Source organism: Notechis scutatus, chromosome 3, assembly GCF_049901735.1.
Source record: "Notechis scutatus isolate UNSWTSFEM ecotype Mainland chromosome 3, rNotScu1.2, whole genome shotgun sequence".
NCBI classification, from domain to species: domain Eukaryota; kingdom Metazoa; phylum Chordata; class Lepidosauria; order Squamata; family Elapidae; genus Notechis; species Notechis scutatus.
The window spans coordinates 60,340,399-60,356,991 of NC_142011.1; the positions used below are offsets into that span (position 1 = coordinate 60,340,399).

General features: G+C 37.2%; 1 protein-coding gene across 1 annotated transcript; it reads left to right on the plus strand.

The window, feature by feature from the left end:
- The first annotated feature begins 976 nt into the window (after positions 1-976).
- CMPK1 (cytidine/uridine monophosphate kinase 1) lies at positions 977-13,673 on the plus strand. Its single transcript, XM_026665818.2, has 6 exons — positions 977-1,288; positions 7,491-7,637; positions 8,974-9,126; positions 10,669-10,745; positions 10,834-10,930; positions 12,413-13,673. Exons 1-6 carry the CDS (start codon positions 1,103-1,105, stop codon positions 12,452-12,454), a joined length of 702 nt encoding a protein of 233 aa, XP_026521603.1. The 5' UTR covers positions 977-1,102; the 3' UTR covers positions 12,455-13,673.
- The last annotated feature ends 2,920 nt before the right edge of the window (positions 13,674-16,593 follow it).

Genomic DNA, 16,593 nt, shown 5'->3' on the forward strand with positions numbered 1-16,593 from the left:
TGCCACAATAGATCTCTTGAATGGGCAATTGTACCTTTTTATACAAGACTTTATGAAAATAAAAATAGTCATTGTGTTGCTTAGAGAAAAAAATTCTGGACATATTGAACAAAGAATTTCTTAATTACAAACTATGAATTTTAGGCTATGGAGAGTCTTGTGGCTACTTAACTGATTCAAGTTTGGCAACTACAATTTTCTTTACCTAGCTTATTGTTTGAACTTTAAAATAAAAAATACTTTTAAAATTCAGCACTACAATATTTCTAAAGGTTTATGAGCTACATTTATCTACATCTCTCAACTTGGTGACTTCTCTAAAACCAGCTCACTTCTCGACTATAGTAGTTTTAAATTTATTTCAACATTTTGAATAGTGAACCCAATTTAAAAATTGGCCATTTCCAAGAATTGTACCAAATATCTGCTAAAATACCTTTGCTCTTTCTATGTGTTCTTATGCCCTCAAATAAGCCAAATAGTTTTGGACCTTAGAATTAAAGTTAGACGCACTTTCTTTTGAATCACCACACAGTCAGATAGGATTGGGCAAAGTTTTGCAAAGAAGTGAACATTTAGGAGGAGACCAAATTGCAGCATGCAACAATCCACCGTCTCTAGACTTTTAACAAACAATATTTATTAAAGTATGCATGCATTAAACTTATATGGCTGCCCAACGTTCACACAGGTGATTCTGGGCAGTTTACAATATAAAAAAACAACACAAAAACCATACCCTCCCTGCCCCACACTAGAGGTAATACAAGACGTATACCATGTTGTATTACAACACAAAACCCTTTACATTTCATCAAATGAATCGAAGCTGCTCTTCCAAAGCGACCTTACTGGTTCCTTGACACCCACCCCTCCGTCAGCCCTTCGCAGAGAACCTTCACTACCACTAAACCAGGCCCTCCCCCGCCAGGCCTTTCTCCGGGCCTCTCACACTCTCTCCCTCCCGCAGTAGCGGGAGCGACGGAAAGGGCGGGAACCCGGAAGCGCTTTCGCAAGCCAGCTCAGCCGGAGCGGTCGGCGGTTTGACTGTAGTCGTGGCCGGATTCTTCCCCCGGTTTCCCTCCCTCTTTCTTGGCGGCGTATGTTTTGCCGTTGTCTCTTTGGGGCAACTGCCAGTCGCGTAACTGCTTCGCTCCTTCGCCTCCACGCTTTCGCCGCTGCTTGCTCCCTTTCACCTCGCTTGCTGCTCCTCATGAAGCCGGTCGTTGTCTTCGTTCTCGGCGGGCCTGGAGCCGGAAAAGGAACCCAGTGTGCCCGCATTGTGGAGGTGAGGGACGGTGATAGCGCTTCGTGGTCCTCCCCCCTCCCCGCGTTTCTGTTCCTTACTGTCGGGAAGGAATTACCATTTCTAGCAGGCGGTTGTGTTTCGAAGAGTGCCGGCAACTTGCTTAGTCAAGGAGCGCAAAGAATGATGGGGTCTGAAGTTCTTTAAAGGTTTGCGGTCGGGAAGATTCTTAGCATACTGTATTCCAGATGAATCTGGTACCGGATCTGACGGGTTCAGTTATGCTATCAAAAGCGGTGCTCCAGAACTTTTATCAGGGCTTGGTGACTACCAAAACAAAAAACAAAAAACCCAACCCATAATTCATTACACTCAGAAAACTCGGCTTTTGGGGAAATGTGAGGTAAATGGGGGGCTTGATTGCTCTTGATGCGGGTATTGTTTTCTTTTTACAAATGCTCTTCATCTTTGTGGTTTTGATTCTTATCTATAGGACGTTTCTCTCTCTTCTTTTGTAAATGATTTCCCCTATTTATATAAGCCAGAGTTGAGGCTGGTATATAGTAACGTTCAAATAGGTTACTCAGGAAAAGCAGAAATGCCCTTAAAAATCATATTCTGATCCTTATTCTGCGTGAGATTTCTCTTGGCTAAGACCTTGGATTTTTCCCTTCCTTCTTACCGGTTGGTGGTATTGCTGCGTTGGCAGAAAAATAAACCAGAGGCTAAATATTGTTATCTGCAGTGGTTTCTATCAGTCTTCCTAAAGTAAGTAGCCAAAGTCTGGGTTTTTGTATCTCAGCAATGTACATTAAACATGAGCAATGTTGTTAATCATTAGCTTTTCCCCAACCAATAATTGTGGTTAAAACTTTTGGGGAAATTTGGATTGATAGTTTTATGTAGATTAAAGTTTGAAACAGGAAAATAGCAATAGCACTTAGACTTATATACCGCTTTATAGTGCTTTATAGCCTTCTCTAAGCGGTTTACAGAGTCAGCATATTGCCCCCAACAATCTGGGTCCTCATTTTACTGACCTCTGAAGGATGGAAGGCTGAGTCAACCTTGAGCCTGGTGGGATTCGATCTGCCAAATTGCAGTACTGCACTCTAACCACTGTGCTCTAAGATACTAGACAAATACCGTACCTAAGCAAATCTGAATGTTTCCTAATGGCACATGAAAATGACCTTTAATTTGTCCACAAGGTAAGTTCCTTTGGGATTGAGATGGTCAGTAAATGCTATGCTATAAATAGCTGAATACCTTTCAATAAAGGGAAAAGAAATATTTCTGGCACTATATTAGCAGTATGAAGGTTGAACCTTTAGAAAAGCTCTACTGTGTAGCTATTAACCTAATTGAAAAGAAGCATGGGGGGGAAGTCTTTGATGATCTCTGCAAGAGAGGTTAAATGAGGCTGGATTCATTCACAGATTCCTTTAAATGATAAAGTCCACCTTTAGTTATGGAAACGTAATTGGGTGACTGAGTCAGTTACCCTCACTCAGCCCAACCTATATCGGAAGATATTTGTAGAAAATTGGAGGAAAAACGTCTATGCATGCTGTCTTCAGTTAGCAGAAGCACAACATATACTGTAAATCTAATAAATAAATGGAGTGGCTTTTGCCTTTGTGATGTAGATACTGCCAATTGTGAATTTTTTTTTACAAATTATTGTTAAACAATAAACACAATATGATGCAAAAATATAAGATTAGCTTCAAAGCTTTGACATGACTAGACCAGGAGTAGAATATTCCATCAATTTGAGGGCTGCAGTAGACTTTGTGTAACATATCAACGCTGTCCTTTTAAAATGGGTGGAACTGAGAACCCTTGTAAAACGAGGGCCGAGATTGTTGGGGGCAATATACTGACTCTGTCAACTGCTTAGAGAGCACTGGGCTGGGCTGGCTTTCAGGGTATTTAAATTAAGAGAAGAGAAGAGAATACTTTATTGGCCAAGTGTGATTGGACACATAAGGAATTTGTCTTGGTGTAAATACTCTCAGTATACATAAAAGAAAAGATAAAAGGAAACAGTCAGTATAAATCGTAAGTATACAAGCGACAAAGTTACAGTCATACAGACACAAGTGGGAGGGGGTAGGTGATAAGGAGCGATGACAAGTTTAACAGTAGTGCAGACTTGTAATAGTTGAACAGGGTTGAGGGAATTATTTGTTTAGCAGAGTGATGGCTTTCGGGGGAAAACTGTTCTTGTGTCTAATTGTTCTGGTGTGCAATGCTCTATAGTGTCGTTTTGAGGGAAGGAATTGAAACAGTTTATGTCCAGGATGTGAGGGGTCTGTAAATATTTTCACAGCCCTCTTTTTGACTCGTGCAGTATACAGGTCCTCGATTGAAGGCAGGTTGGTAGTAATTGTTTTTTCTGCAGTCCTAATTACTCTCTGAAGTCTTTGTCCTGTTGGGTTGCAGAACCAAACCAGACAGTTATAGAGGTTCAGATGATAGACTCAATCATTCCACTGTAGAACTGGATCAGCAGCTCCTTGGGCAGTTTGAGCTTCCTGAGTTGGTGCAAAAAGAACATTCTTTGTTGTGCTTTTTTGATGATGCTTTTGATGTTAGGTGTCCATTTTAGGTCATGTGATATGGTAGAACCTAGAAATTTGAAAGTCTCTAATGTTGATAAGGTGTTGTCTAGTATTGTAAGAAGTAGTAGTATGGGAGGGTTTCTTCTAAAGTCTACCATCATTTTTACGGTTTTGAGTGTGTCCAGTTCCAGATTGTTCCGGTTACACCATGAGGCAATTTGTATAACCTCCTGTCTGTATGCAGATTTGTCATTGTCTTGAATGAGACCAATCACTGTTGTGTCATCAGCAAACTTCAGTATTTTAACAGATGGATCATTTGAGATGCAGTCATTGGTATATAGGGAGAAAAGAAGTGGAGAAAGCACACAGCTTTGGGGGGCTGTGCTGATTGTACATGTATCAGATGTGATTCTGCCTAGCTTCACCTGCTGCTTCCTGTCTGTTAGAAGTTTATGATATACATCATAATATAATATATAATATACACTGCTCAAAAAAATAAAGGGAACAATTAAACAATACAATGTAACTCCAAGTCAATCACACTTCTGTGAAATCAAACTGTCCACTTAGATAGCAGCACTGATTGACAATCAATTTCACATGCTGTTGTGCAAACGGAATAGACAACAAGTGGAAAGCATAGGCAGTTAGCAAGACATCCCCAATAAAGGAGTAGTTCTGCAGGTGGTGACCACAGACCACTTCTCAGTTCCTATGCTTTCTGGCTGATGGTTTGGTCACTTTTGAATGCTGGTGGTGCTTTCACTCTAGTGGTAGCATGAGACGAAGTCTATAACCCACACAAGTGGCTCAGGTAGTACAGCTCATTCAGGATGGCACATCAATGCAAGCTGTGGCAAGAAGGTTTGCTGTGTCTGTCAGCGTAGTGTCCAGAGCATGGAGGCGCTACCAGGAGACAGGCCAATACATCAGGAGACGTGGAGGAGGCCATAGGAGGGCAACAACCCAGCATCAGGACCACTACCTCCACCTTTGTGCAAGGAGGGACAGGAGGAGCACTGCCAGAGCCCTGCAAAATGACCTCCAGTGGGCCACATATGTGCATGTGGCTGCTCAAATGGTCAGAAACAGACTCCATGAGGGTGGTATGAGGGCCCAACGTCCACAGGTGGGGGTTGTGCTTACAGTCCAACACCGTGCAGGACGTTTGGCATTTGCCAGAGAACACCAAGATTGGCAAATTCGCCACTGGTGCCCTGTGCTCTTCACAGATGAAAGCAGGTTCACACTGAGCACATGTGACAGATGTGACAGGATCTGGAGATGCTGTGGAGAACATTCTGCTGCCTGCAACATCCTCCAACATGACCGGTTTAGCAGTGGGTCAGTAATGGTATGGGGTGGCATTTCTTTAGGGTGCCGCACAGCCCTCCATGTGCTCGCAAGAGGGAGCCTGCCTGCCATTAGGTACCGAGATGAGATCCTCAGACCCCTTGTGAGACCATATGCTGGTGCGGTTGGCCCTGGGTTCCTCTTAATGCAAGACAATGCTAGTCCTCATGTGGCTGGAGTGTGTCAGCAGTTCCTGCAAGACGAAGGTATTGATGCTATGGACTGGCCCGCCCGTTCCCCAGACCTGAATCCAATTGAGCACATCTGGGACATCATGTCTCGCTCCATTCACCAACGCCACGTTGCACCACAGACTGTCCAGGAGTTTGGGGATGCTTTAGTCCAGGTGTGGGAGGAGATCCCTCAGGAGACCATCCGCCACCTCATCAGGAGCATGCCCAGGTGTTGTAGGGAGGTCATACAGGCACGTGGAGGCCACACACACTACTGAGCCTCATTTTGACTTGTTTTAAGGACATTACATCAAAGTTGGATCAGCCTGAAGTGTTTTCTTCCACTTTAATTTTGAGTGTAACTCCAAATCCAGACCTCCATGGTTGCTAAATTTGATTTCCATTGATAATTTTTGTGTGATTTTGTTGTCAGGACATTCAACTATGTAATGAACAAAGTATTTAATAAGAATATTTCATTCATTCAGATCTAGGATATCTTATTTTTGTGTTCCCTTTATTTTTTTGAGCAGTGTATATAATATAGCTTATGATATACTTATGTTTATGTTATACAGTATATCATAACTCCTCTAAGTTCTGACTTGTAATATTTCTTGGCAGATATAGTAAAAAGATAAAGAAGAACATGATGCCTTCCTACAAAGTATAGGAAGATTAAAAAATATGTGGTTTTCCCTTTTATTTGACTTTATATTTGTTTGTTGCCTTATATCAGGGGTGCCAAACTCGCAGTGTCACTTTGTTGTCACGTGATGTATTGAGACTTCCCCCTTTGCTAAAGGGGGTGGGTGTGGCCAGCACGTGACGCATCTGGCCCGTGGGCCGTGAGTTTAGTTTGAGTAATGAAACAACTGCAAGAAAGACCCCTGCCTTATATGAAGCAATACTGTGAATCTTTGACATTGGTCTGACATTAGGTTCTGTTTTAGTATTTTGATAGATTAACATTTTTAGTAAATTTGTATTTTAATTTTCTAGGATTTTATTTCATCCTGTAATTTAGTAATTCTGCTTTAAACCTTTGAAGGTTGTCATTTGAGCACTTTAGTATTGCACTTATTTTGGATTTTAGCTTTATTTCCATTTGTTTGTTTGTTTGTTTGTATCCTGCCTTTATTATTTTTACAAATAACTCAAGACAGTGAACATATCCATGCCTTCCTCCTCCTCCTCTTTTCCCCATAACAATAACCTTGTGGGGTGAATTGGGTTGAGACTGACGCAGTGAGAGTGTCCTAGGTCACCCAACTTGCTTTCATAACAAAAGCAGTATTAAAACTCACAGTTTCCTGTTTTTTAGCCTGGTGCCTTAACCACTATGTTAACCACAAGAAAAACTGGCTTTCTGTTCCCCACCCCCCATACTGTTCTTTGCATCTTCTAATTTTGGTATACTTTGGTATATTGTATATTTATACAATAAATTTGAAGAAGAACTTCTAATATATACAAAACAAAACATTAAGACTTGTGGATTTCAACTCCCAGCAAAGCTGGCTATCTGGGAGTTGAAGTCCACATGTCTTAAAGTTGCCAGGTGACACCCCTGATCTAAACTTTCAAGAATTTTCTGTTTTCAAAGAAATGTGATGGAAGTGCCAGTGTCTGTATTTTATATTTGCCTTGATGTGAAGCTTATATAGTATAACTTCTAAATAGTTTAAATTATTTTCAAAGTATTCAAAGGAAATCTATAAAGGAGAGTAGCTCAGGGTTGAAATGAGGGGTCCTTGGTGCTCTCTGAACTTGGTTGTTTTCTTGCAGTTGTTTCATTACTCAAACTAAGTAACATCATCAGTGCTAGTAAGGAGTGAGGTTTGCTCTCAGTTTATATTTAATATAAATTATTCCATCTCATATCAATGAATTTTGGTGGCATGCAAAAGTTAAAATCAAATGAAATCAATTATCCAAACAAATGTTTGAAGTCAAATAAATAATTTCCAACTTATAACTGAAAAGAACAGTAATAAAAGCAATAAGTCAACAGACCTCACTTAGTTTCCTCGCCCAAATATATGAGAGAACAGCCAGGTCTTTATTACTATCATGTAAAGAAAGCACGTTTATCTAATCTACACTTTATGTGGATTTAACTTAATTATGGTTTTTTTTCTTTAGAAATATGGTTATACCCATCTTTCTGCGGGTGACCTCCTTCGAGATGAGAGAAAAAGACCAGGCTCCCAGTATGGAGAACTAATTGAAAATTATATTAAGGATGGGAAGATCGTACCTGTTGAGATTACAATCAGCTTGTTAAAAAGGGTAAGTTTAATTCCATTTCCCATATAAATCTAAAATAACATATTAAGATATTTATGTATTTTAATTTGACTTTTAGTAATAAAATAACATATATGATAGATGGATTACACTTTTCATGAAGTAATGCTTTTCTCTTTAGGAACATAGATAAATTCATGGATAGATAATTATTCAAAATAATTTCATTAGATATTGTCAGACCCAAGAACCAAGAAAGACAGAAAGTGATTCTTCCAAGCAGAGCTCTTTATTATTCCACACTTATAGATAGAATCTTGTCAAACTGAATCACTTTACTATCTATAGCTAGCATATATTCTGAGAATTAATAGGGAGAGTCTGTTTTCACCCTCTTGGTTTCACACAAAATATCTGGACTGAGTTGCCTCTTATTCATCTGGAATGCACCCCTTCCTCCAGAGAATCAAACCTATTACATTTCATCAAAGATATGTATTACATCTCTTCATGATAAAGACAAAATTCTGGGCTAAAGCACTCTACCTCGGTGACATGTGATATATTTTGACCTAAAATAGACCCGAACTGTGCTAGATTTTGTAAACTCATTTGAATCTTTTCAGTTTCTTCAAATGAAAAAAATGCCAAAATGACAGAGGAGGCAGTAGTATTGTGAGGGACAGGATTATCTTCTTATCTTCTAACCAAATAAAGATATAATCAATACATTCAGGAGAGACAGTAAAGCAATGTTCAAAAAGTTTTGACGAAGCCTGACTGCTAATGCTTGTAACCACCTGCTGCAGATCATTGGTTCTGAACACAAATTTCCCCTTTTCAATATGAAAACTGATTCTAATCTTTTTCTATTTGTTATAAGAATAATGAAATTCAAAAGACTGGATGCAAATATGACAATCTATTGATGTCACATTTTCTACCAATGAAATTGACTCTTCCTTCTTTCCATTCACTTTCCAAACCCCCTTGAAAACAGTCAGGAGCTCCACAGGCCATGGATTAAAAAAACTGAATGAAAACATGATCTGTTGTCTATGAAGAAATTTGTTCATGTGGCACTAGGTACAATGTCAAATGGGTTATTTTCATCATGATATGATAATTTATTGACAGACTCTTCAAATTCTTTGATAATTAAACAGTGGAAATGAATTCAGATGGATTGGGGTTTTTTATGAAAGTTCTGGTGTATATATGTGTGTGTGTGTGTGTTCAGATGATATGAAAGCATGATTACAAGAACGTATTTTATTTGGCTTTGTCAAAAATAAAATACGGTTTCCAATTAGAACTGCTTTATTGATTGCATATATTATTCTCTCATGTCATGTTTTAATCTGCTATTGTTCTCTAGGCTATGGATGAAACTATGGCAGCTAATTCTCAGAAGAATAAATTCCTAATTGATGGATTTCCCAGAAATGAAGATAATCTTCAGGGATGGAATAAAACAATGGATGGAAAAGTGGATGTATCTTTTGTTCTCTTTTTTGACTGTGATAATGAGGTAACATTAGTACATTTCCTTTTATACAGAACAAATAAAGATTGTTCAGTTTCTCTCCTACATATTGAATATCAGGATTTAAGTTAGTTAATATGTAAATGTCTGAATGAATATAACTTTATTATGGTCATAGACCAGCAATAGACATCAATATGTAAATGTCATGGTATTTTCCCCCAGAATAGCAATAGCACTTAGACTTATATACCGCTTTATAGTGCTTTACAGTCCTCTCTAAGCAGTTTACAGAGTCAGCATATTGCCCCCAACAATCTGGGTCCTCATTTTACTCACCTGGGAAGGATGGAAGGTTGAGTCAACCTTGAGCCTGGTGGGATTTGAACTGCCAAATTGCAGGCAGCTGGCTGCAGCAGAAGTAGCTTGCAGTACTGCACTCTAACCATTGTGCTACAGAGGCTCCTTGTTTATGTACTGTAATTATTTGGCAAGCTGAAAAATGTTATGCTTTCCTGGAGTAATTACTATATAGATAGATATAAGTTGTATCTTTTTGCATCAAATAATAGTATAAAGTCCTAAATTTGAAATGCTGTGGTGTTATGGCAAAAAAAATCAATGTTTATAGTTCCATTTCACCTTTTCCTTTGATTGCTTCATTTTATTTTTTATAATTTCCTTTATTTGAATCTGAATCTTATATAATATAACAGCCATCCTTGCACATAATTCAGAATTGTTCACAACTCCTGCCTAACTATAAATGAGCTGCTGACTGGTTGCTAATTTTTATTCTTGTACCTGATTGATAAACAAAGCAGAGGCAATTTGCAATGTGATTCACAAACCCAAGATAGCCATCGTCTTTCTCAGACAACCCTAAATCACAAGACAAGATTTGTTAACTGTGTATAGATTTTGTCTTTCTCTCCATTTGGCATTCCTATTTATTGTGAGGAGTATGTCCATAATTATTCACTACATGCTATCTATAATTCAAAATAGATCAATGCTTTTGAGAGGAGATAACTTACACTATTTCAGAGGTTTAAAGTTCCAGTCAGGTTTGGTTTGGCTTTGTCCAAAGTAAATGCACATCATGTTAAAAAACCTGGTAATAAAGCGTCAGTTTTTATCATATGTATAGTTTTTAAAGTAAACAAATAGAAATTTATTTTGATCATTGATCAATAACAATACAATCAATAAAATGAACACAAAACTATCCCCTAAGAACAAGAACTATTAGCAACCATTTGTGGGTGAAGTTTACACCTAATGTAGCAACATTTTGATATTTTTAGAGAGAAATGACCATAATTATTTAATAGAAAATAAAAGCTATCTGAGTGCTCCACAAATGTAAATAAAAGAGGAGTAATAAACTGGTGACAAATGACCCTGTAAGAACTGGCATTACAGAAGAACATGGATAGTATTCATTGTTGATATGTTGAGTGTCAAATAGGATAAATACTCTGTATAAACCATTAGGCAATTAATCTCACATATATCAGATTTAAGTTTCTGCATGTAAAATATTTAATATAAAATTGTAACCTCTAGATTTACTTTTTTTTAAAGATATGTATTAATCGTTGTCTTGAAAGAGGAAAAAGCAGTGGCAGAAGTGACGATAACAGGGAAAGTTTGGAGAAAAGGTACAGCATGCATTCAGAATTTTACTGTTTTGGTTTTCTGAAGTTTTTCAATTAAATGATTTCTTATTTTATTTATTTTTAATCTTAGAATTCATACGTATCTAGAGTCTACTAAGCCTATAATAGACCTCTATGAGACAATGGGCAAAGTTAGGAAAGTGGATGCCTCCAAATCTGTCGATGAAGTAAGTTGCAAAAACAAAAAGTTTGGAATTAAATTGCTTAATGCTTTATATATAATTGCTCCTGGGATTTTGTATATTTCAAATACTTGCTTCTTTTGTATATCAAGTAAAATCCAATTAATTTTGTGTCAGTCTTAAAATGATCCTATTGGTACAACAATACTGTTTTGAGATCATTGATTTAAAGTGGCATAAGTTATTAAAAATTCAGTAAGTTGTGCAATATTTCTTGAGACTTTCATACATGCACAAGATAATATATTCATAGTAGAAAACAGAAAATTTAAAGCCCCATAAAGTATGTTTTTAGAACACAGGTATTGAAATCTTCATTAAGCACACAAATATGGCAAAGAATAAAAGTATGTATAGTATTTCCCCCAACATAGGTAGCTTTCAGATGAATGGAATTCATCACCATTATTGAAAATTCTGGGATCACTATAAATGATGATATACAGGAGAAGGACAAATTGCTCCTGATATCTAATCAAAGAGCTTTGGTATATTTCTCTGTAGCTAACAGTTGGAAAGAGTTCACACTATCTGATTCAAAAAAGATCAATCAAAAAAATCATTCCAAAATGGAATGTGATTGACAGATGCAAATATTTATCAATAAAAGGCTAATTTACCAGTAAGTTTTGTTTCACCTACATTTACACCTTTTAAAAAATGTTGAAGCCCACTTTTTTCTTTGACTTTGAGTCAATCTGAAAGTTTTCTTGGCAATGTTTTCACAATAGTTTTGCCACTGCCTGCTTCCTACAGCTGAGAGATAGTGACTGGTCCAAAGATACCCAGCAGGCTTTGTGGCTAAGACAGGATTCAAATTAATCATCTCTGAGTTCCAGTCTGGTTCTTTTAACACTATACCCAACTGGCTATTTTAAACACACTAGAGATGTATGTGTATGTATGTATTTGTGTGTGTGTTGTCTACTTTTCATGTGTTTTAGAAACATTGCAAAGTATGTGTATTTTTAAATCTGTCCAGAGAGTTTCAGTTATTGGCTTACAGAAACATAGTAAATAAAAACATACTTCTATAAAGTGTCCATTCTTCACTTTAAAAAGAAGAATTAAGGTGTTTTTAAAATACAAAACTGCTGTGGAAGTTGAGTGCACTATTTTATTTTAATAAACACTTCATGAAATGCATTTCTTCAGCCAATGTACAATATAATGTGCAACATCGGCAGTCAATTTTTCTTTATTTGAACAAGTTGGGACAGGGCTTCCAAATTAAACTCACCATTGTGTTAAACTTTGCTCTGAAAGTTATCCCCAACTATCTTATCCCGATTGTTATGCCAGTCCACTACTGCATAATAGAAAATTAAGTGTACATGCAGAGTGATTAGAGGAATCAAAGAACTGAATGCAGAATTGTTCTGTAAACTATGCTGCTCATTTTTCACAATGTTTCCTGTGTTCTTATTGATATTATATACCAACCTTGTTTCGTAATATCTCTTTCAGGTTTTTGGAAAAGTGGTGAACATCTTTGAAAAAGAAGGCTAGCTTTTTCCTTGAACACCTTTCTAGAATGCTTGAATCTTGCTTTAAGAGCTGCTTCTATAGTCCATTTTATAATAGTAATGAAATATGCCTCTTAAAATATGTGTGTTTAAAATAATTTTTAAAAATATTATTTCGAACAGCATTTAAAATAGGACTTGGAAGTAGCTCATTAAAATATCGACATTGAAACTGACTTGAAGTTAGGAAAGTATCTTAATTTTAGGGAAAAAAACAAATAGCAAACACATTATTTCTGAAAAGCATGCTTTTTTCCTTGTTGCCAAAAGCCATGTTGTTTTTTAGCGTCTCACAAACTGAAATTGTAAATATGAATGAAAGGGCCCATTTAGTTTCTTGATAGTTTTGTACCATATAGGAAGTTGTATGAGGAAGTTTTATTTTGTACTGCTTAAAAATAAATACATATTTGGTCTTTTCAAAAAGGAAGTTTCAGTTTAGACCTAGCATACTTTCTGATGTCATACTTTTTGCTTAAAGGATTGCTAGGAAATGAAAAAGAATTAGCTAAGGACCTCCCAAAAAGTGGTCATTCAACCCACAGGACGGAAACTTCCTGTGTGTGTTTGGGGAGTGGCTCTTTGGCCAAACTGATAGGGGTGCTGCAATATGAGGATCATAGAGACTAACAGACAACCCAGACCCAACAATGTGGGTTGGGTTTAACAGAAATGGTACATACAGATCACAGGGAGACACAGGTATTTGAAGTCTCATTATTTTAGTGGAGTGGAAATGTGATTTTCAGAGATAGGCTACTACAAACCAGTGTGTTTAAAAAATGTGTTTAAGATTGAATTTGCAGATTATGTAGGTGCCATTTATTTGTACATGTGTTTACCAGTTATAGGAGCATTGAGTATTTGTGATACTCAAAGACTAGGTAGAATTTTGCAATCTGATGTTTGAGGGCAGCTATGATACCAACGTTCTTCTGTCACATATTTTGCTGCATGGTAAATGATGAGGAATTTTGTAACAAAATTGCTTATTTATTCTGTAAGTTGAAGTGTTTGAGATTGGCTGGAGGGAAATATTCATATGACTGTTTTATCCTAATAATTTTCCATAACTTGAAGATTTTGTTCAATTATACTTTTGATATAATTTGACCAATGTAAATGATACCTTTTATTTTTTAATTCAACGTATGCTGTACTGGTAGGAGAAACGAATTTTAAATAAATAATTGAGTATAAAACATAATTTGTATGTTTCCTCATTTGATGTGATTGCATCTTTAAAGTTTAAATTTTTTATGTAAAAAGATACAACTGAATATTTTGGGGGGTGTATTTTTCCCCCTTTTTATATTTAGGTTCCTTTCAAACAAACCTATAGATTGAACAAATCAAGACAAGGTGGTCACTTCTCAATATGCAGATCTGCATTGGCTACCAGTTGTCTTTGAGGCACAGTTTAAGCTGCTGTTTTTGATCTTTAAGAACATAAATCTATCCTACTTCATTTATGCAAAGACCCAGCTGTCTTGAAAAAGCTCTAATGCTGGGAAAAGTGGAAGGAAAGAGAAGCAGCAGTAAGGACTCAGTTATGTGGCAACGAGTGCATCATTAGATACATGAAAGAACAGATTAGGGGATAGGTACTCATGGAGAAAGTCTACCTACATGGTCACTAGCAGTTGGAAATGACTTGAGGTCCCAAAGGTGTTTTTTTCAAGAGGCAACTGGACTTCCTATTTTTTTCTTTGAAGACGTTTCACTTCCCATCCAAGAAGCTTCTTCAACTTCTTGGTTGAGAAGCAAAATGTCTTCAAAGAAAAACCAGAAAGTCCAATTCCCTCTTGAAAAAAAGCTATTTTGGGACAACCATGATCTGGATGACTGAGAATCTCCATAAACGACTTGAGGGCTCATAATTAATGTCTAGGTATTAGTCAGTGAACATTTTAAGAAAAAATACTAAAATATCTCTAGGGAAAGAGAAACCACTCCTTTTCCTGTATGATAGCCTTGCAGGAAAAGAATATTAGTTTGTAGAGCAGCACACTGTCGTTAAAAAAATAAGGCATGAATATTGCAAATTTGATAAAAATGTAGGTGCTCTCTCTCTCCTTGCTGCAATTGGCCACAAGGGGGAATACTTGCTGTGCATTGAATGGACTAAGCTGATAAAGGAAAAACCTTATGTTCTTGGTGCTCCTGTCCCTCAGAAATGCTCACTATCCCATAAAAGTAATATAATTTGAAACAGGAACTGCATAAGCAGGAAATGTGTTACACTTCTGGGATTGGATGCCTCTTTGATAAAATGAGATGCCTTGATGTAAATTAGCTGCATCCTGATGAATGGTGAGAGTGGAAATCTTCCAACTGGCCCTGGTAGCTGAACCTTATAGCATTTATAATCATTACATTTTTAAAAGAGTCACCCTAAGGACAGCAGACTGCATTTTCAGAAGTGAATTGCAACATTTGAAGATGTAATTGGCATCTGGCAGCCATAAATGCAGTGTGAAAAACATTCCTCATAGGAATTGCTATAGTTTAGTATCTAATGGACAATCTGCCACTTCATTGGCAAACTGCTTGCCTGTGCTGTGAACTTTATTCAGCCTTAAATAAGCTTAACATATACTCATTATCTTCAGGAAATACTAGTAGTCTAGTCTATGTCACTAAGACACTGGGGTTCTTCCTCTATGTGCAGTTCTTGAGTTTGGCAATCTGAGACATTGGCACAAAGTGTTATCACGAAGGCTTTTGACTCTGGCTTTCCTCTTCCTCTAATCCAATTGTGGCTCTGGGATCCCAGAAAACCCTCCGGAATCATCATTCTCAGAGATTTTGGTCATGATCCAACTGCACTTTCTGTATCTCCGTTGATGTATTTTAAAATGGCACATTCTTTTGCAGTATTTCTGATTTGATCTCTGGAACTGTCTGAAGGAGAGGCTAAATATTAATTTTATAAAGTACCTATTTCTCAGAAGGAAAGTTGTTTGGCATAACATGATAAGCATGAAATGCAGCCTCTGAGATGCACTGGGAGTTCAGCAATGTTCTGCCTTGGGGTGATTTAAAGAGTACATTTTTAAAGGTAGGGTGGGGCTAGGTGGGCACCAACCAACAATTTGTCCTTGGTGTGCAGAAGTGATATTGCCTCTCAGCTGTGGTGTCACAAGCTACTGCAAGCCAAATTCCATAAAGGAAGAAATCCAAGTGCACTCCTCATGTCTCTGGGAAGAAAGATGCCATAAAAAGCCTAATAAAGTCAAAAGCTTTTTATTATTCTAAAATGAGCTGCTCTCTCTTTCTGGCCTTTTGGTTTATACTGAAGACTTATCTGCCCTAAAGATTTAGTCTGGACCCAAATCCCATCACCTTGCTTCTTTCTTCTCCCGAATAAAAGCTGTCATCACATCCCAGAATCTTTTAAGTCTTCCTCAATACTTCTTGTCTCTCTTGCTTAATAAAAGATGGCTGGGGGGAGGATTGGTGGGGGAAGAAGGGTGTGCATTCAGGTCACCATTTACTGTCAGATTCTTCTTTCACTGCTTGCCCAGGATTGCTGCTTGCCGTGATTGGGCCTAGCCAAATTTGTGAAGAACAGCTTTTTTGACGAGAAACAAAGCAGAATAAAATGAAGGGAGTGTCCTGTGTTTCAGAATAAGTTAGATACTGACAGTGTATCTCGCTGAGCCTTTCCCTCTGCACACTTGTGGAGGACTATTTTGTTTGATTTTCGGCTTTACATTTTGCTGGTTTGATTTTTAATTTCAACTTCCTTTGATATTGCTGATCAGTTTTCTGCTAAAATCATATTGTAAGCCTGCATTGAAAGGAGGTCTCCAAAGATAGTACCAGTTTAACAAATAATAAACTGCCCTTAAAAAAAAAACAATAACAAGACACACGTCTATGCTATAAAATATTATTTATTACAGTATTTTCATTTCTTTGGTTACATATTATAGTTTGTTACAGTAGTAATGTATTGGTTTAGCATTTAGTGGCCATATACTGTAGACACCTTTTTCAGGTTTATCTGACTTCAACTGAATGTTATAATTCTGTAGTTTTTCTGTGCCTTGAGGACAGGATGAATAAAAAGTCATTTGTATGTACTGTATATCTGTGTGAATATTCCTCATTTCCAAG

Bases quoted from the DNA above. Each gene is read 5' to 3' on its own strand.
- CMPK1 (XM_026665818.2), top strand. From the start codon at position 1,103: ATGTTTTGCCGTTGTCTCTTTGGGGCAACTGCCAGTCGCGTAACTGCT. The intron at 1,289-7,490 runs GTGAGGGACGGT...TTTTTTCTTTAG, and splicing joins AGTGTGCCCGCATTGTGGAG to AAATATGGTTATACCCATCT. The intron at 7,638-8,973 runs GTAAGTTTAATT...ATTGTTCTCTAG, and splicing joins CAATCAGCTTGTTAAAAAGG to GCTATGGATGAAACTATGGC.